The sequence below is a fragment of the Martes martes genome, assembly GCF_963455335.1.
Source record: "Martes martes genome assembly, chromosome: 5".
In the NCBI taxonomy this organism is placed as follows: domain Eukaryota; kingdom Metazoa; phylum Chordata; class Mammalia; order Carnivora; family Mustelidae; genus Martes; species Martes martes.
Window position 1 is genome coordinate 94,687,575 of NC_137892.1, and position 21,288 is coordinate 94,708,862.

At 46.0% G+C, this 21,288-nt stretch overlaps 1 protein-coding gene across 2 annotated transcripts in view; it reads left to right on the forward strand.

The window, feature by feature from the left end:
* The first annotated feature begins 2,790 nt into the window (after nucleotides 1-2,790).
* Nucleotides 2,791-21,288, forward strand: part of FSTL4 (follistatin like 4) — a 407,996-nt gene continuing 389,498 nt past the window's right edge. Inside the window, exons 1-2 of one of the 2 annotated variants that reach the window (XM_080804096.1) lie at nucleotides 2,791-2,995; nucleotides 16,805-16,940. In XM_080804096.1, coding sequence (XP_080660222.1) covers nucleotides 16,815-16,940 — 126 coding nt within the window. In that variant the 5' untranslated portion in view covers nucleotides 2,791-2,995; nucleotides 16,805-16,814. The remainder of the gene's footprint in view (nucleotides 2,996-16,804; nucleotides 16,941-21,288) is intronic. The other variant, XM_080804095.1, reaches the window with a different exon arrangement.

Consider the following 21,288-nt stretch of genomic DNA (forward strand, 5'->3'; position numbering starts at 1 on the left):
TTTTTCAGACAGGCAGCAGAGTGTTCAGTTGTGCAAGACCAGGAAGACCCTTTCCTGCCTTTTACCTTCTCAAATGCCCTCCGAGTCTGGCTGCTGACAGGTGTTTCTGGGCGCTGTCTGACCAGCCCAGGGGGGATCTGACCCATGGCTAGTGACAGGGAAACTTGTGGTTGAACCTCAAGGAGGTTCCCTGCTTCTTCCCAGTCCTGTGGCTCTGGGGTCTCTCTGCACGACCTGATGTACCACAGCACGCTGGAATGACCTGTAGGAGACCCACTGTTTGGCTGCAGTATTTGATCATATTGCTGTGTTTTGGGTAAGAATAGAAATAGAAGAAAGTTTTAAAACTGGTAAAGTAAATATCTATAGGAGATTTTTGAACTTCCTGATCTTGCGAAAACACAGCGCTCACTTCCTTTAGCATGTCTCTGAGTCTGTCTCAGGAAATTGCTCCCAATCCCCTACACTGGGGGTTGGAGGCAGTCATCCGAACTTGTTTCCTTCTAACTTCCTCCTTCCAAACTGACTGAATTACATGAATTCAAAACTTACCCCCACCTCCCCGCCGTTTTTCTGGCCAATCATCCCAGTTTGCCATTGAGAAGCATCAGTATGCTTGCAAATTCTGAAGCAGGGTTGCAAGCACATTCTTTGTGTAGAGTCTAGCATATTTTCCATGTTGGGGGAGTATTATTATTCAACCAAGAATTGCCCTGAGAGGTCAAAGCACAGAGCAATTCATAGAGGTGTCAAGGTCTGCTGGCATCTGATGCCGCTGCCCCGAAGGTTTGTTTTATTTTGTCATTCACACTTCACCTTTTTTATTCCAAGGTGACTTTAATTCCACACTTATTTTATGCACAGTAGTCACAATAGCTCACTTCAGATGTTACCTTTCTCTCCAAGGGATATTCTGCACATCTGGTTTGTGGCAGCTACATTCCCCCCTTCTTGGAGAAGCCAAAGAAGTCTGTGGAAGTCCAGTCCCTGTTTGCTGCACTAAACAGAGCTATTTCAGAGCTCGGTCACTCTACAGACCTTGGTTTACATATGACCCAGAGTTATTAAAAAGACACACGCCAAGGCCTGCCTTGGTTATGTAATAGGGCCACTAGGCTGACTCAGGGACTATGTGCTCAGAGAACTGAAATCTGCTTTTCCAAACACCTCAAAGTGTGGGAGGGGAGCTAAACCCAGTCTCTGAGCTGTGGAGCTCCATCTTGTCCACGGACTTAGAATTAAATTTCAGAAGGAGACATAGCCTATCTCCAAATTCCCCAGCTTCCTTTTATGTCCAGTCCTTCTTCGCTCTCTCCCAGGATGGAAAGTGCCATCCTTTCCCCAGTCCAGCTATAGAGAATCTGGCTTCAAGCCAGCCTTGGGGGTTCAGTCACGGATGGCCTTGGCAAAGATTCATGGTCAAATATGAGAGAGCATCATTTCTGCCAAGGCCCTAGGGCATGGAGGATGGAATGGCCTTTGTCCTTCTGAGCCCACATCATGGTTTCCAAGTGGGAAGTCACAACGATGGACACCTGGAAGTCACCCAGGTCTCATGCACTCCTCATTTTGCTGGTGGGGAAACTGATACTTATAGCAGAGATATGATTGGCCTGGGTTATAAGCTGGGAAATGATAGGGAGAGAGGTGATCCCAGACAGAAACATGTGTGAGGGGAGGGACCATGCTGGTCCACCCACTGCCATCCTCCCAGCACCTAGCAAGTGTCTGGTACATAGGAGGGGCTCAGTAAATATCTGTTGAAGGAAAGAGCAAATGTAATACCTTTTCTCCTTATTCTTCCTCTCCTCTTGATATTTAACTAAACTTATCCTAGGAAAATCCTGTCTCTGGGCCTCTGTCCTCTCATCCAGGCCAGAAGAGATCACAGGGGCATAAACCAGACACTGTCCTACTGCACAACCTGGTGCCCACATAGAGCAGGGGGCAGTCCCCCAGAAAGTCTCCTGCCCATCAGTTACTAACAGCCTGGTCTAGCTAGGATCATACTCCTAAATCTGATGCCAGACTTGGGCTATAGATAGACCACTGGTTGGGGTGCGTGTGTGTGCGTGCTACTTGTTACAAAAGTGTTTGCAGTTTATTTGGGCACCAAGACTGATCTCTAGGTCAATTAATGAAAGCAAATGACGACTGGGTTGGGAGTCTCCAAAAGTTCTGGATCGTGAACAGAGATCCAGGCTTGGGGATGAAGTCAGGGCAGTGAAAATGTCTCGTTTGAAGGGAGAATAGGGCACCCTCTTTGTCACAGCTTGGCCAGGCCAAGCCCACATCACCTGGGACTGCCGTTGTATGCCCAAGATTTTGTTAATTCTCCAGTTGGAAGAGGGCAGAGTCAGAAGAGAGAGAGAAAAACTTCGTTCTTTCGCAGGTTGTTGGCTCTCAGCGAGGGGGCGTGTCACTTCACTTAGCCTCCAGGGACACGTCTAAGGGCAAGGTGTACTGGCCTGCCTAGGCTCCACAGCTATGGCGGCTGATTAAGACCACTTGTGCCCCTTGAGAGCACCGGCTGGAGAGCTTGGCCCGCGAAAGAGCCGGAGGACTGCAGAGAGGGGTGTGTTGGGGAGTGAAAGGGCCTGCAGATCTCTATGAGAGAGCCAGGGGCTGAAGCGCACCGCCTCAGAGGTCGCCCTCGAGCTCTGGGAGTCCTCGCGCCCCGCGTGCGCGCCCGGCTGCTCCGCGCACCTGCGGCGGGCCCCACGCGGGTCTGAGCGGCGGGCGGGCCGCGCGCACAGGTGGCGGCGATTGGGCAGGCGGAGCCCGGAGGGTGACGTCACGAGCTCCGGTCCGGGCGGCAGAAATAGGGCAGCCGCGGCGGCGGTGGTACGGCAGCGGCGGTTCACGGAGCTGGAGTCGAGACAGCCTCCTGCGCGTCCGGGACCCGCCGACAGCCGGAGAGACCGACCGCTGCCACAGGCGCTCCCGGCCGACCGCGTCCGGCCACCTGGTCTTCCCTCGGCCGCGGCCACCTCAGGTACGCGAGCGCGGGGAGAGTGCCAAGCCGCCGCCGCCGCCAGCCAGCCGGTCCCGCTGCGTCCCGCTGGGGTCCCGGCGCCCGCGGCCCCGCGTCTCCCTGCAGGGCCCGGCGCGGGCGCTCGCTTGTCCTCACCGCCGGCTCCAGAGAGCCAAGTTTGCCCCCCTGGCGGGCGGCGGGCACGGGACCATGGGACTCGGGCTCGCCGGGGCTACCACGGCCCCGGCCAGGACTCCGGGGAAAGGCTGGGGTGCGGAGGCTGGTGGCCCGGGTCTGCAGTAGGTATAGGAGTGACCCGGCCGGCGCGCGAAGCAGAACCGAGCCGTCAGCCCGCGCCGGCTCGGAGACCCCGCAGGCGCTGCTCCGGGTACTCGGGCCCCGGAGCAGCGTCGGAGAGCTAGGCGAGCGGCAGCCCCGCGGCTGGGCTCGGTGCCCTTGGCCCCGGGCTAAGGTGCGGAGCGCGCGTACTCGCTGCCTCCTACCTCCAGCTTTGCGGGGGAAACTTGCATGTCCGCGCTGCAGCCCGAAGGGCCCGCTGCGCCCCGCCTGGCCGTCGCTCCCCCGAGGTCCACCGTGTCTGCACGTTGGGGCTCGGCGGAGGCTGAGGAGAAGGGACCGGGCCACCACCTCGTTCCGCTAGGCCCGCGGCTCGGGTTCTGTCCAGCTAGTCTCTGTTTCAAGAGAGCGACCAGTGTTCCCTGCTGAGGAGTCGCTGGGGAGCAGTTTGTTTGGGGCACGCTCCGGCAGGGAGCTTGGTCCTAAGAGAGCTTGTGCAGTGGGTGATCTCCGCCCCTCTCTGCACCAGCAAAAGAGACCGGTTTCAAGTTTGGGGGGCACTCAGGCGACGCAGACAGAGCGCTGCGCTTTGGGCACTTGTCGCCCAGAGTTGGTGGCCGAGCGCTGCGCGAGCCTTAGCGGCCCCCTTGAGCTGACGAAGCGGCGCCTTCGGCGCACTGGCCCACGGCCTGCCACCTGAGGACTTCGGCGCCCGCCACTCTGGCAAGGGCAGAAACCCGCTGCAAGCAGCAGGATTTCTCACGGTGGCCGGGACGTGGCGAGCAGCCCGTGCAGTGCGCCCGCGAGCTCAAGTTCCTGGGTCCCCGGGGAGTCGGGCCCTGCCGGGTCTCCGTGTCGCCCTACTAGTCAGCCCCCCCACGCAGTCCAGCCGACCTCGTTCCCGTAATTGTCGCCGACATTGATGAATCGCGCTGCCGCCGCTCTCCTCCGCTCTCCTCTAGGTGTCGCTTCCTCCGAGGGTTCCCGCGAGTGAAAAACAGCGCCAGTAGCTTTGATCGGTTCCCTTCCTAAATTTATTGCAAGCCTGTGCACGGGGAATTGTGCTAGATAGGTCCCCGCGATAGAAACATTCGTCCACATTCTGTGGACCACGCAGAAACAATTTCATCAAGAGGTGGCACGGCAACTCTTAACCAAATGTGCACGGAGAATGGGCCTCCATCACAGTCTCTAAGGCACAGGGAAGAAATTCAGACGTTTATCCAAGGTCTAAAGTTATTTTCCCACCACCAGGCTTAGGGGAAAGTCGGACATGACTTTTAGCAGTGTCCTGTCTATACTGGACTGGGTAGGTTCCTGTGCTTGCCCCTTCTGGCTCCCAGGATAGGCTTTGATGTGGGTAGTGGTTAGGTAGAGGGCTCAGCTGGGGAGTACATGGTCAAGGGAGAGAGTGATGGGGCTTCTAGGACACCAGAGTTGCGGCAATCCTAAGGCAGTAGCTCAAACCCAAGCCATGAACTGATGCCCCACAGGGCCCATGCATGCTTCCCATCTTGGTTTTGTGAGAAGAGGCTGCAGCATTACTCCAGCATTTCTCTTCAGACACCCTTTGCTGAATTGGTAGCTTTCTTCCCATCCTAGGAAAACAGACCCTCCCTCCCCCAAGATTTTAGACTGAGCCAAACGTCATGCAAGATGATAGCTGACTTCATATATACTGTAATGTGTTAAAGTTGTTCCAGTGGCTTTTTCTAAGACATTTTTTTTTTACCACCCTCGATTTTCCTTAATCTCAGGAAATCAATTTTATTCCAGAGAGGGGCCAGCCTATTCCCATGGGCCTTGGGAGAACTTTTATTCTTTCTGCTCTGTCCAGGAGGTGGGTGTGTGAGGAGTAGTTTGGATTTTTCTACTTTGACCCATCAGTTGCTCAGGATTCTTCTCTTCGTCTCAGAGTTGCAGGATTTTTTTTTTTTAAAGTGATCTTCATGTTGTGAACTTCTGCTGGATTTAGTACCAAAATCCAGAAACAGGTCATTGAATAGTCACAATTTCCTAAATCTTTAATTCCTATTTTACCTTTCTTGGTATGTTTCTGCAGATTCAACCTTCTTATGTTGCTTATGTGTGATCAAATGTGTGCTTACTAACTTGATGAAATTAGGGAATTATTTCAAGAGCACATATGTCCTTATACTTTCTTTCTCTTAATACGTAACACAAAGGATGGGACTTTGAGGAAAATAGAACTCCTGTTGGGAGAACATGGTACTTAAGTGGTATAAATGTTGAAATGATGAGGGTTCCTGGAACTTACAGGTGTGTGGGTTAAACTTCTTGGTATATAGGAGTGTCATAGATTGATCTATTGTCCACAGACTAATTTAGGCATTCAATTTATCAAATGTTGGAACGATTAACCAAGGATAAAGAGCAGATAATTAATGGAAAGTGCAGTGTAACTTCATTATGGCTTGCTGCAGGAGTAGCCTGATACATTTCCATGCCTAAGTTCCTTGGGTTGGTATTTGAGGGTCTATCTTAGGAAGTTTGAACCCCTTGCTTTTTTCTTAAAACACTTGGATATCAAAACTAGGGTCCTGAGCCTTTCCAAGGAAATTAATTTGTAGCCTTGTGGTGTTAGGTTAGGGTCAGTATGGCTTTTCTTTTTTTCTTTTTAACATTGGGTAGACATACCAGAGGCTGCAGGATTTTGGTGGTCTCCAGGTGGTTTCCATTTGTTGATTGCCAACATCCCATGTGCAAAATACAATGTCCCTCTAGTAATTGGCTAAACATACACTTGGTTAGTTGGAAAGATTGGAAATTGAGGTGCCTCAGGGTCACAAAACTTACTATTCTCTTTAAGGCTGGGGTGGTATTGCTTGGTTTTACCAAAGCATCTTCATAATTTCTGGTCTTGGTAGTTACAAAGAGAAGCCCTTTCCATGAGGCTAAATTGTAACGTCCAATTCGGTGACGTTCCCATATTCTGGGAGAGATGCTGAGAGAGAACTGATGAGTAATGTCTCTGGAAGCTCTCAGGGTCTGAAGTCCCACTGTGCCCAAACAAGTCTGGTTACCAGAGGAGAAAAGGGAAGTTTGTATTAGAACCACTGCCAGTTTAGTGTCCATGCATCTCCCTGGCCTCTGACCCCATTCAGTACAGACCACTTGCATGCCGGTGTGTGTTCTGTGGTGGGGCAGATTTGAATCGACCTTTTCATGCCTATTTCTCCCTAACCACTTGCCATTCTTATGTCACATTTTTCAATTTCTTGGAAAAGTGAGTCAGTTTTCTGAATGTCACATCATACAAATTTGTAGTACCTCTATAATTTTAAATACAAGTAATAGCACACGTAGTGGCTTCTAATTATAAAACCAGAAAAATCCTGTGCTTTGCACACAGAGCAGGTTCTTGATCTAGTAGGGCCCATCCTCCACTAAGAAAAGCAAAATTTGTCTGTTTGAGACAGAATGCCAACATTCCATATGTATTTGTGACAACTTAAGAGACAAAGACATTGCCTCGGGGTCAGGAGGCCTGGTTTCAGTCTAGATCTGGCTCCTGATTTGGCTACCACATGGGGTGAATTCTTTGGCCTTCCAGGCTTCTGGTGTCCTGTCTGTACCACAGCCAACCTAGCTCCTGATTCTCTTGATCATGGGGGAAAGTGAGTCTTGGGTGGAAAACCTCAGGGGAACCAGGTCTTTAATATCAAGTGATTGTGCTTTATGAGTTGTTTGAAAGAAAATGCAGTCCAGCTCTTTTACGAGAACGGTCTCCAATAGATTTATAGCCAGTCTTAGGACTCTAGCATGGATTGAATGAAGCTTATAAACCTAAATTGATCTCAAAAGGAACTCAAGGTTGAAAAAGAGAGTTTGTGATATTATAGATGGTATCTTGCCATTTCTATAATGAGGAGATTCTTGTATTTTCTTCTGTCTGAAGATCAGTGGGGCTCCTTGAAGGTGAGGAGTAATGAGTCAACAGATCTTCTTCCCCCGGAGTGACTCTCTTCCTCATGTTGGCACTCCCCGTCAGTTGAGAGGCATCCTTGCTGCCCGGCATTCTGTGCATCTCCTCATTCTTTTTTTTTTTTTTCCCCTACTACATTTCTTTTTTTTTTTTTTTTTTTTTTTTTTTTTTATTTTAATAAACATATAATGTATTTTTATCCCCAGGGGTACAGGTCTGTGAATCGTCTGGTTTACACATTTCACAGCACTCATCATAGCACATACCCTCCCCAATGTCCATTTCCCCACCACCCTCTCCCATCCCCCTTCCCCCCCGCAACCCTCAGTCTGTTTCTTGAGATTGAGTCTTTTATGGTTTGTCTCCCTCCCAATCCCATCTTTTCATTTTTTCTTTTCCTACCTCCCCCCAAACCCCCCCACCTTGCATCTCCACTTCCTCATATCAAAGAGATCATATGATAGTTATATTTCTCTGATTGACTTATTTCGCTAAGCATGATACCCTCTAGTTCCATCCACGTCGTCGCAAATGGCAAGATTTCATGTCTTTTGATGGCTGCATAGTATTCCATTGTGTATATATACCACATCTTCTTTATCCATTCATCTGTTGATGGACATCTAGGCGCTTTCCACAGTTTGGCTATTGTGGACATTGCTGCTATAAACATTCGGGTGCACGTGCCCCTTCGGAGCACCACGTTTGTATCTTTAGGATATATACCCAGGAGTGCAATTGCTGGGTCGTAGGGTAGCTCTATTTTCAGTTTTTTAAGGAACCTCCACACTGTTTTCCAGAGTGGTTGCACCAGCTTGCATTCCCACCAACAGTGTAGGAGGGTTCCCCTCTCTCCGCATCCTCGCCAGCATCTGTCATTTCTTGACTTGTTAATTTTAGCCATTCTGACTGGTGTGAGGTGGTATCTCATTGTGGTTTTGATTTGTATTTCCCTGATGCCGAGTGATGTGGAGCATTTTTTCATGTGTCTGTTGGCCATCTGGATGTCTTCCTTGCAGAAATGTCTGTTCATGTCCTCTGCCCATTTCTTGACTGGATTATTTGTTCTTTGGGTATTGAGTTTGATAAGCTCTTTATAGATTTTGGATACGAGCCCTTTATCTGATATGTCATTTGCAAATATCTTCTCCCATTCTGTCAGTTGTCTTTTGGTTTTGTTAACTGTTTCCTTTGCTGTGCAAAAGCTTTTGATCTTGATGAAATCCCAATAGTTCATTTTTGCCCTTGCTTCCGTTGCCTTTGGCGATGTTCCTAGGAAGAAGTTGCTGCGGTGGAGGTCAAAGAGGTTGCTGCCTGCATTCTCCTCAAGGATTTTGATAGATTCCTTTCGCACATTGAGGTCCTTCATCCACTTTGAGTCTATTTTTGTGTGTGGTGTAAGGAAATAGTCCAATTTCATTTTTCTGCATGTGGCTGTCCAATTTTCCCAGCACCATTTGTTGAAGAGGCTGTCTTTTTTCCATTGGATATTCTTTCCTGCTTTGTCGAAGATTAGTTGACCATAGAGTTGAGGGTCTATTTCTGGGCTCTCTATTCTGTTCCATTGGTCTATATGTCTGTTTTTGTGCCAGTACCATACTGTCTTGATGATGACAGCTTTGTAATAGAGCTTGAAGTCTGGAATTGTGATACCACCGACTTTGGCTTTCTTTTTCAATATTCCTTTGGCTATTCGAGGTCTTTTCTGGTTCCATATAAATTTTAGGATTATTTGTTCTATTTCTTTAAAAAAAATGGATGGGATTTTGATAGGGATTGCATTAAATGTGTAGATTGCTTTAGGTAGAATAGACATTTTCACAATATTTGTTCTTCCAATCCATGAGCATGGAATATTTTTCCATTTCTTTGTGTCTTCCTCAATTTCTTTCATGAGTACTTTATAGTTTTCTGAGTATAGATTCTTTGCCTCTTTGGTTAGATTTATTCCTAGGTATCTTATGGTTTTGGGTACGATTGTAAATGGGACTGACTCCTCAATTTCTCTTTCTTCTGTCTTGTTGTTAGTGTAAAGAAATGCGACTGATTTCTGTGCATTGACTTTATATCCTGACACTTTACTGAATTCCTGTATAAGTTCTAGCAGTTTTGGAGTGGAGCCTTTTGGGTTTTCCACATATAGTATCATATCATCTGCAAAGAGTGATAGTTTGACTTCTTCTTTGCCGATTTGGATGCCTTTAATTTCTTTTTGTTGTCTGATTGCTGAGGCTAGGACTTCTAGTACTATGTTGAACAGCAGTGGTGATAACGGACATCCCTGCCGTGTTCCTGACCTTAGCGGAAAAGCTTTCAGTTTTTCTCCATTGAGAATGATATTTGCGGTGGGTTTTTCATAGATGGCTTTGATAATATTGAGGTATGTGCCTTCTATCCCTACACTTTGAAGAGTTTTAATCAGGAAGGGATGCTGCACTTTGTCAAATGCTTTTTCAGCATCTATTGAGAGTATCATATGGTTCTTACTCTTTCTTTTATTAATGTATTGTATCACATTGATGGATTTGCGGATGTTGAACCAACCTTGCAGCCCTGGAATAAATCCCACTTGGTCGTGGTGAATAATCCTTTTAATGTACTGTTGGATCCTATTGGCCAGTATTTTGGTGAGAATTTTCGCATCTGTGTTCATCAAGGATATTGGTCTGTAATTCTCTTTTTTGGTGGGATCCTTGTCTGGTTTTGGGATCAAGGTGATGCTGGCCTCATAGAATGAGTTTGGAAGTTTTCCTTCCATTTCTATTTTTTGGAACAGTTTCAGGAGAATAGGAATTAATTCTTCTTTAAATGTTTGGTAGAATTCCCCTGGGAAGCCGTCTGGTCCTGGACTTTTGTTTGTTTGGAGATTTTTGATGACTGTTTCAATCTCCTTACTGGTTATGGGTCTGTTCAGGTTATCTATTTCTTCCTGGTTCAGTTGTGGTAGTTTATACGTCTCTAGAAATGTATCCATTTCTTCCAGGTTGTCAAATTTGTTGCCATAGAGTTGCTCGTAGTATGTTCTTATAATTGTTTGTATTTCTTTGGTGTTTGTTGTGATCTCTCCTCTTTCATTCATGATTTTATTTATTTGCGTCCTTTCTCTTTTCTTTTTGATAAGTCTGGCCAGGGGCTTATCAATCTTATTAATTCTTTCAAAGAACCAGCTCCTAGTTTTGTTGATTTGTTCTATTGTTTTTTTAGTTTCTATTTCATTGATTTCTGCTCTGATCTTTATGATTTCTCTTCTCCTGCTGGGTTTAGGCTTTCTTTGTTGTTCTCTCTCCAGCTCCTTTAGGTGTAGGGTTAGGTTGTGTATTTGAGACCTTTCTTGTTTCTTGAGAAAGGCTTGCACTGCTATATATTTTCCTCTCAGGACTGCCTTTGTTGTGTCCCACAGATTTTGAACTGTTGTGTTTTCATTATCATTTGTTTCCATGAATTTTTTCAATTCTTCTTTAATTTCCTGGTTGACCCATTCATTTTTTAGAAGGATGCTGTTTAGTCTCCATGTATTTGCGTTCTTTCCAAATTTCCTCTTGTGATTGAGTTCGAGCTTCAGAGCATTGTGGTCTGAAAATATGCAGGGAATGATCTCGATCTTTTGGTACCGATTGAGACCTGATTTATGACCCAGGATGTGGTCTATTCTGGAGAATGTTCCATGTGCACAAGAGAAGAATGTATATTCTGTTGCTTTGGGATGGAATGTTCTGAATATATCTGTGATGTCCATCTGGTCCAGTGTGTCATTTAAGGCCTTTATTTCCTTGTTGATCTTTTGCTTAGATGATCTGTCCATTTCAGTGAGGGGAGTGTTAAAGTCCCCTGCTATTATTGTATTACTGTTGATGTATTTCTTTGATTTTGTTATTAATTGGTTTATATAGTTGGCTGCTCCCATGTTAGGGGCATAGATATTTAAGATTGTTAGATCTTCTTGTTGGACAGACCCTTTGAGTATGATATAGTGTCCTTCCTCATCTCTTATTATAGTCTTTGGCTTAAAATCTAATTGATCTGATATAAGGATTGCCACCCCAGCTTTCTTCTGATGTCCATTAGCATGGTACATTGTTTTCCACCCCCTCACTTTAAATCTGGAGGTGTCTTCGGGTCTAAAATGAGTTTCTTGTAGGCAGCATATGGATGGGTTTTGTTTTTTTATCCATTCTGATACCCTGTGTCTTTTGATTGGGGCATTTAGCCCATTAACATTCAGGGTAACTATTGAGAGATATGAATTTAGTGCCATTGTATTGCCTGTAAGATGATTGTTACTGTATATTGTTTCTGTTTCTTTCTGATCTACTACTTTTAGGGTCTCTCTTTGCTTAGAGGACCCCTTTCAATATTTCCTGTAGAGCTGGTTTGGTGTTTGCAAATTCTTTCAGCTTTTGTTTGTCCTGGAAGCTCTTTATCTCTCCTTCTATTTTCAATGATAGCCTAGCCGGATATAGTATTCTTGGCTGCATGTTTTTCTCGTTTAGTGCTCTGAATATATCATGCCAGTTCTTTCTGGCCTGCCAGGTCTCTGTGGATAGGTCCGCTGCCAATCTAATGTTTTTACCCTTGTATGTTACAGACTTCTTTTCCCGGGCTGCTTTCAGGATTTTCTCTTTGTCGCTAAGACTTGTAAATTTTACTATCAGGTGACGAGGTGTGGACCTATTTTTATTGATTTTGAGGGGCGTTCTTAGCATCTCCTGGATTTTGATGTTTGTTCCCTTTGCCATATTAGGGAAATTCTCTCCAATAATTGTCTCCAATATACCTTCTGCTCCCCTCTCTCTTTCTTCTTCTTCTGGAATCCCAATTATTCTAATGTTGTGTCGTCTTATGGTGTCACTTATCTCTCGAATCCTCTCCTCGTGTTCCAGTAGTTGTTTGTCTCTCTTTTGCTCAGCTTCTTTATTCTCTGTCATTTGGTCTTCTATGTCACTAATTCTTTCTTCTGCCTCATTTATCCTGGCAGTGAGAGCTTCCATTTTTGATTGCACCTCATGAATAGCTTTTTTGATTTCAACTTGGTTAGATTTTAGTTCTTTTATTTCTCCAGAAAGGGCTTTTATCTCTCCGGAGAGGGTTTCTCTAATATCTTCTATGCCTTTTTCGAGCCCGGCTAGAACCTTGAGAATTGTCATTCTGAACTCTAGATCTGTCATGCTACCTATGTCTGTATTGATTAGGTCTCCAGCCTTCGGTACGGCCTCTTGTTCTTTTTTTTGAGGTGAGTTTTTCCGCCTTGTCATTTTGTCCAGGTAGGATTTGCTTTCTCCTGCTGTGGAATTCCGCTGTTCTTGGTGACTGAAGTTGGTTTTGGATGGTTTCTTGTTGATCTTCTGGGGGAGGGGCCTGTTGTAGTGATTCTCAAGCGTCTTTGCCGCAGGCGGAATTGCACCGCCCTTGCCAGGGGCCAGGCTAAGTAATCCGCTCGGGTTCGCTTTCGGGAGCTTTTGTTCCCTGAGCGCTTTCCGTAGAGTTCCGGAGGACGGGAATGAAGATGGCGGCCTCCCAATCTCTCGGCCCGGAGGAGCCGAGAGCTTGGGGTTCCGCTCCTCAGTGCACTCTCAGAGCAAAGCGCCCAATAGCCCCGCCTCCCTGGCTTGCGGTCGCGCCTCGAGGAAAGCAGTCAATTGTTGGAGCTGGAGAAAAGCGCCGGGTCGCTTTTGTCTCCGTGGCCTCCGGCCGCGCTCCGAGCCCACCCAGCCTGCGACCGGCACAAGGTAACCCCGGGCTTAGAGCTCACTCCTTGGCTTTGTCGCTATAGCCGGCTTCCCCGCTCTAATACCTGCGAGCTCTGCGGCACTCAGACATCCCCAGTCCTTCTGTGACCCCGCGGGTCCTGGGGTTATGCTGACCCCGCCTGGGTTTCCCCCCAGTTTAGCCTCTGGAGCGATGTCTCCCAGTGGAGCCGACTTTTAAAAGTCCCGATTTTGTGCTCCGTCGCTCCGCCGCTTGCCGGGTGCCGGCCCCTCCCCCCGGGGTCTATCTTCCCGTCGCTTTGGATTCACTTCTCCGCAGGTCCTACCTTTCAGAAAGTGATCGATTTTCTGTTTCTGGGATTGTTGCTCTTCTTCTCTTCGATTTCCCGTTGGATTTATGGGTGTTCACAATGGTTAGATAAGCTATCTAGCTGATCTCCTGCTACCCGATGTCGTCTCAGCCTGCTACTTCTCCGCCATCTTGACTCCTCCCCTCCAAGATCCCCTACTACATTTCTTGCTGGCTGATAAAGACAGCAGTTCTGAGAGCTGAGGACCGTGTGCCAAGTGGCCCCGTTCCGGGGAGGGATGCAGAGAGGAGACGCGTGGTTCTTTCCTCACGCTCGGCTCCTCTGGAGGAATGTGGCTCTTGGCAGCTGTTGGAGGAAAGGAGAGACTCAGGATTTCCTATCTTGCTTGACCTAGGTTTTCCCCATCTTGCTAAGAACAACTGTTGGCTGAAACAAAATACCGCAAAGTATTGAGAGGCAGCAGAGGGAGGCTTGTGAAGAGCACAGACGTCTCGCCCAATCTACCTGCATGGCTTGGCGTTCCAGCTCTGCCATTTATTTGCCACATGGCTTTGGCAAGGTGCTTAGCCTCTCTGTGGTCTGTCTGCTGTGTCATCTGACTAGGGGATTCTTAATGCCCTCCTCATGGAGTAGAGGTGAGGCGAGTGAGTTAATACCTGCGAAGAGTTTAGAACAGCGCCTGACACACGTTATTGTTACATAAGTGCTAACCAAAGAGATAGCTTCTATTTGGCTATTACATACATCATAAAAATTGGTTTCAACCCAATATTAATTCTTTTTTATGGACTGAGCCATCATAAAACTTGAGTTGTAAATTTTCAGGCTGTTGCTCCTGTAGATAAAATGAGTTGTCAATCACAGTGAGTATAAAATGACATCGGACAGGCATCCACCATACAAATGGAGTCCCATCTGGTGGTGGCCAAGCTGAGCGAAATGTTACAAAGAAGCTGGGAATATTTTAGTCATTGGCCTGGCTCTTGTGTTTCCTTGTCTTTAAATTTTCGGGTAACCTCAGTGTAAACCAGATAAAACCAGACATGAGTCCAGGTGCCATAGGCCTGGAGCCCAGGCTCCCTGAAGCAACAACTCGAAACAACTTGTTTAATACCACAGGTCTGGGTATACCTTCTAAAATAGTTTTGCAGCTTGCCAAAATAACAATTGAGGTGAACAGATTTTATTTTGATGCTATCCATTAATAATAAAACATCAAACATAATTGGTCTTGGATTACTAGGCAAATTGAAAACTAAATAGTCGGTTTCGTGGCTTGAATATTTCATAACTCCAGAAATTGACATTTGTATATTGAGTCAGTTTTGATTATTTTGCTGTTTCGGGTTTATTCAGGCTTGAAAACATGACGGGGAAGAAAAGAAGACCTTTTGTACATGCGCTTGCCCTGTGAATGCTGTTTCATAGTGGATAAGTAGGGAATAATTCTCAAAAATAAAGTAGGAAGTAATGTCTTTCTAGTTCTAGCTTAAGTACTGGTGTTTTTTGAAAAGATTTATTTATTTTAGATAGAGAGCATATGTGCATGAGCGGGAGGGGCAGAGGGAGAGAGAATCTTCAGGAGACTCCAGGCTGAGCATGGAACCTGATACAGGGCTCGATCTCACAACCCCAAGGTCATGACCTGAGCTGAAAGCAAGATACCTAGGTGCCCCTCAGTATTGGTATGTTAAAAAAAAAAAATTCCAAAAATCTAGTAAATGCTTTCTGCAGTTCCAGGCACATGGCTCTGCATTCAGAAGACAATAATTTATGGAGAGTAGGGAGTTGCCCTATTTATTTTCAGAAGAACTGGTTGCAGTTTTTACTTTCTTTTAGTTCTGAATTTGATTTTTCTCCACACTCTGCAGTCTGTGTGAAGAACTCACACACTGTTGCCAGAACTCTGGATCAGGAGCATGGCTCAGGGACTGCTGGGAATGCTCTACTTCTGTCCCAGGTAGCATTGCATGAGGCAGCTCTGCCTTCCTCAGAGTGCGGAGCAGGTGCTGACGGTGACAAGACTGTGACCTTCACACTATGTTTATTGCTCACTCAGACTACTGTCTCAGTCACTCCAGCTTTGCCAACAGATGTCAAAGATGAAGAGACAGATAGAGGAATAGAAGCCCATGGACTGTTTGTATGACCAGAGACACGTTTTCTTAAAAGACCATCATGACTTACAACCTTGCCTTTTCAGAGGCCAGTGTTAGATGCCATAATTTTTAGCTCAATTTCTCCTTCATGTGGGCATTTTCTGTCTCAAGTGAGGGATATAAAGCATATCTGGAAAGGCAGCCAAAGGAGGCTGGGAATGTGGTAGGAGTGAATTTGTTTGGTGGTCCTGGGATCAGTGCTAGTGATGGTGGGATACCTCCAACCCTTCTTGTTCAAAGTAGGCATCCCCCACAGCTCTCACCATGGGAGTGAGAGGGCGTGGACTCCTCCACCAGCCTGTAATGTCTGCCAAGCTGCTCAGCATTTCTGTCTGGGACACCTGCCCTGGACCAGTTCAAGGCCAGATCACATGGGGTGCTGGCCTCCGAAGCGCTCTGTGTTTCCATCTCCCCCACCACAATCAGGATGCCGTGTGCACCACATGCAATTAAGCACTAAATTGTGTAGTGCTCACAGAAATCAATAAGCCCTCTGGTTTCCTTGAAGACGAGTTGTAAATACTGCACGATGATTTCTATCTTCCTGGCTGTGTTTCTCGGACAGAGATGCTGAAATCAAGGTTGGAATGTTACAGTGGAAACCTTAAAAAAAAAAAAAAAGGTAGGGCTGATTGGACACATTGACTAGCCTGTGTCCTTGTCCCATTAGCACCTCAGCACGTGATAGGGAGTTGAATATCTGTTGTGGCTGATCCTTAGTTTTTTCATCTGTGTAATTCTTTGGTTACTTTGAATTGCCCATTTCTTCTAGGACTTCAGACCTCTTACCCCATGAGCCTCAGGAACCACCTTAAAGGTTATTGAAATCCCGTTATCCATTGGGTGCTTGAATTCCTCTACAGGAAGGAACAGTCTTGAAAGGAAGATTTTGAGCCTTATGCCCTTTTGAAGCTCGCTGTCTTATAAACTGAGACGTCAGCCACAAACAGGGTTCCTTACATTTAACGTATTTCCTCATCAGTCTTCACTGATCACTAATTGTGTGCCCAGCCCCAGTGCTTTCTGAAGGGACTGAAGCGTGGCTGTGTGGTTATGGAACAGAAGTGACACAGCTGCTCCCCCCTCATTGGTTCTTGTAGATGGAGTGGTAGCTGCCGTGTTGGGTGGCTTTCCACACCATTGCATGTATAGAGTTGTTAACTCTGTGTCTGACACTGACTTCTTTGACCCTCACCACAATCCTATGAAATACGTATTATGGAACCCTTTTTAGAGGTGAATAAACTAAGGCTCAGAAGTACTAGAACTTCTCCAAAGTAGGGCAGAAGGACTGGTGGTAGGATTTAAACTCTGGTGTCTCTGATTCTGAAATACAAGCTCTACCTATCCACCCTGTGACATGCTAATGTTTTGCAGTATTTAATTCTGAACATCTGTCATTTTCTCAACAGACTCCACGAAATGAAACCGGGACACTTATGGCTGCATCTCGTGCTGCTTGGGGCCTCCCTGCCAGCTGCACTGGGATGGGTGGACCCAGGACCCAGCAGAGGCCTGAACATGGGTGTGGGTGACCCACAGACGGAGGTATGGTCACATAACACCTGCTAGGATGCTTGAAACTTGCTGCTTTTCCATGCCAGTGTATCTGATTTCTTCTCTACTTTTGGTTTATATCAGTTAGGTTGCAGTGTGAGTTAAAATTGTTCCCCCTTTTTGATAGGGGACAGAAGGACACAGCATGCATTGGTCTGGACAGGAGGTTTTATGTCATGCTGTAAGTAATAGTCTAAAATCTCTGCAATGCTGAAAATGTATTCCAAAACCAGGCTTTAGTTATATGGTTTGTCTTCCGCAAAGACCCTCAAGAGAATGGCCTTTTTGTATATTTAATAAAACTCTGAAAATGCAGACTCAATGGTGGAGCACACCCATGTGAATTAATGAAGTCTTTTAATTACAAAATGTGTTTTAAAAGAGAGAGACTCCTTTTCACGTACACAGATAAAAAACACCAGGCTGAGAAAGAACTGGCAAGTAGGGGTCCTAAGGGAGCCTGTCTTAATGAACAGATAAGAATGATTAATGGCATGTTAGGTATATATAAATGCTTCTAAAGTGCTTGAAAAACTTATTCTCAAATGCCTCCCCAGAGAGTCTTGATACACTGCTAATTGCTCAGCGAACTTGGTCTTAAGTACAGGAGAGGATTCATAAGCTGCACCCTAGCCCTGCTCAGGTAGGAGGCCTGAGGAATTTGGGGCTTGTGAGGAGGAGCAGTTTCTCTGCAGAAATTGCTTTGTGTATGCCAGACCCTAAGAAATGACTACACCCTTTTTCATCAAAGCTACCTGGGATTTTCTTTATGACATGGTAAATGCAAATTCTTGCCCAAGAGCTTCTCAGGCCATTTCAGCTCCCATTGCCTTCCTGGTGCATGCCTGCCTCTTGTCTCTATGCTTGTTTCCTGTCCTGTGGAATGAGAGAGAAAAATTACCTCCCAAAGTCAACATCACCAGAGAGTGAATAATGACACACAGTGTATGGATGGTAGGATTAATGCATTATTTGATCAAAAGACACGATGTCTTTCTCATTATTATTTAATCGTAATGCAATCCCAGACCTACAGACCTTAATCTCCGGGGAGCTTCAGAAGTCTTTGAATGCCCACGTTTGCTGTTGAGGTTCACGTGGCTTCCTTTTGTGGTGAGCGGGTGATTGAAGAGCGTCACTCTCTCTCCCATCACAGTCCGTGAAGGACACGACTTAATGGTCTTTTGAAAGAGCCTGGAGGCTGACTTGCTAGCCAGCACAGCATTTCCCATATGGGATGGCTTAATCATTACACTTATATCCATACAGAGGGAAAAAGATCCTACAAATATATTGTTGAATATTTAATAGCAAAGCAAACAGGCAAACACACAGATAAGCTTTTTTAGTCTTCTTACTATTGGGGCTCATTGGCCCACTCTTTTAAATTGCCTATTTCAATTAAAGGAGTCAAACCAATTAAGGTAGGATTTAGCTGGAGGTAAAGTGAAGGTAAGTTAATATCAACCTAGGGCATCTTTATCTTGGCTGTTAACAGCCTAACACCAAGAAAGAGCAGATAGTGCTCATTCCGAGGAAGGGAGGCTTTCTGTTGGTTGGTTTTGGGGTGTTGTTTTTCTTGCTGCATCAGGATAGAGCCCAGGAGATGAAGCCCTCTCCCATTTCCAGGCCTTGTGCTGTTTTGGGAAAAGGAAATGATGCCCGTACAGACTCCAAACGCAGGAACAGCTGCCCTATCAATCCAGTGTTCGTGGCTGTGCATTGCATTTTTGCAAAGTGTAATAACTTGTACTCATGGAGTCTGTTTTTATCACTGATGAAATGAGAAGATGGCCATGTGTTTGGGCCTAGGATATAGGACAGCCTCAGCAAAGTTCCGATAGAGCAGGACACGGATATGGAACTGATGTGTGCTGATTCTGACCATGCTCCATGCATGGCCTCTCCATGCCATTCCTCACTAGCATCATGTGTTGGATTCTGTCCCTTCATCCCACACACTGACTCCTCTCCTCCAAGACTTAGCTCTGGTTCTCATCTTTTCTCTGGAACCTTCTTTGAGCACACTTTGGTCAAATTTGATGTCGTGTTCTGAACTAGTCCTTTTTTTTTTAACCCATATTTTTATGTTAGCAGACAAAGGAAGCCAATTTTATGTATGTTTCTCTTCCTTACAATGTCTAATAATTTTCAGAGCACAGTAGAGACTCATTGTGTTTTTGAACTGATTGGTATTCAACATTTAGTATTAGTTGTGAAGTCACTCTAGTGTTGTCAAACTTTAGTGTAGACAGTCAGTAATTTCTGTGTGTGGTAGCCCAACCTGCGCAGCAGGTGCATGTCCAGTGGGGACATGAATGGTCCCCCAGCCAAGCTGTAAGCAGCTTACTGGCCAGGCTTGTCGTTCATCAACGTCCAGATATTTCTCCTTTGAATTGTAGCTATTAATATGTCCACAACTGACTGTCCAGACTATACTAAACTCCTCTAGCAGTTTCCTCAGTCTTACTTTCTGGAACAATCATAGCCAACTGACTTTCCTGAGACTCCATAAATTAATCAGGACCTAAATGGTAAAACGTTTCTGTGTATGTTTTCTTCTTGCTAATACTACTTTACAAAAACATTCATTGACTTCAGATTTTTAAAGTACTTGGAAAGCATTAATAAGATTTGACTTCCCTTTAAAGTTATTACACCAATTACTTGAGCATCCTAAGGGTAAATAAGGATGAAATGACCAGAGCATGTGTGCGTTCACTCATTTGTAAAGCAATGATAGCGTATGTAAGTTTTGTTAAATTATTGTTTTATGTACAAAGACTGCAGTTGAAATAGCTTCAAGGAGTTTATCGTTTTACAAATGTAGATGAAACGAAGTGGAGCTGGGTGGAGTGCCTCTTTAATAAGAACTGAGTGGCAGACTGTGGCCTAGAATACTAATGAAATTCTAAATTCAGAGGAAACAATTCTGAGAGATACAACTCAACAAAATTCTAAAATAATTAAAATTTCCCCCTTTCCCCTATTTTCTGGCCAAGATAAACGCAGTACTAAAATCAGTATTGGTAGAATTTTATATTTGGGGAGAATAGGAAAGTGAGAGAGGTCAGCCCCAGGGATCCACCTTCTTCTGAGGGGCAGACATTTGTGGGAGGGTTCCCCCTGCCTTTCAGCCCTCACTGCTGTGTTCCCACTATTCGCTGGGATCTCAGATTGGATGGTGGCCGTTAACAGCCTTATGTGTCCTTTATATATCCTGCTGTACCTTCTCCACGTTGCTCTGACCCACAGTTACTAGTCCTGTACTAAATATGCCTCAGTGCTTACAGACCAGGGAAGGGCTGTGAGGTCAGACACCCAGTGTTTTCAATGTGTGCAAGCTCTGAGAGGGTAGTTTTCAAGGAATAAGTGTATCTGGTGGTCTCAGTAATCAGGGTGGTCACCCACCTCCCTAACCCCAGGAGTCAGCCTAAGAAAGCACACACCTTTGCCCTTCTGTACGTGTTAGTCCTAGATGCCACTGACTGCACCCAGGGGTACCCCCATCCCTGGGTGTGGGGTCTCCTAAGGCAGAGACCTGGAGTGCTCCAGCTTCCTTTTACATTTGTTGGGCATTGAGGAAGATGGAGGCTGCTATGACTGGGCACTAATTTTTAAAAAATAGTTCTTTTCTTGAGTTAGTGTTGTTATTGTTACGTAGTTGATTGATTTTTAAGACAACACTCTCTCTAGTTATAGTCTCCTCCCCACCCCAACCCATGCTCCGCTCTTCTGACTGGTGATGGAGAGAGTAACTGATCTTCTTGTGGGCTTTGAGGCATCCGTTATTCACCTCTCCTTCCTCTTGCCCCTTGGTCTGTGGGTGTGGGAACACCATCTCCCTTCTCCCTGCAAACAGTTGGGGTCTGGGCTGGTATTTTCTGAACCTCATCTGTAGACCTATGTGCATGTCTTACAGATGTTTTCTTTGGAGTCCCCATTCCTAGACACTCAACGGTACCGACTCCGACATTTAACTGGCTTGCTACCATGAGCTTCTAGGTGACCTATCCTGGCAAAGGGCCTGAGTGGGCTTTCCCGGGGCATGGGACTGCGGGCTACACCCCTCTTGGAGGATCCAGGACCTCTGTACATCTTGTAGACCTGGCATGGGGAGGGAGGGGAGGGCAGCTTCTTATCTGATTCTGGAATATTCGGGCATGACTGCCTACTGACAATTCTCTATCAGAGGTATGGATTTTTAGTTTCTCAGCTCAGGTTGGGAGAACAAAACCTCTCATCTGCTGATGTGCGAGTAAATCCGTAGTATTCTTGGTGAAAGATGGTGGCGAGTACTCCAAGTTCCTAGGGTCATTGGAGGAGCTAGTTCTTACCT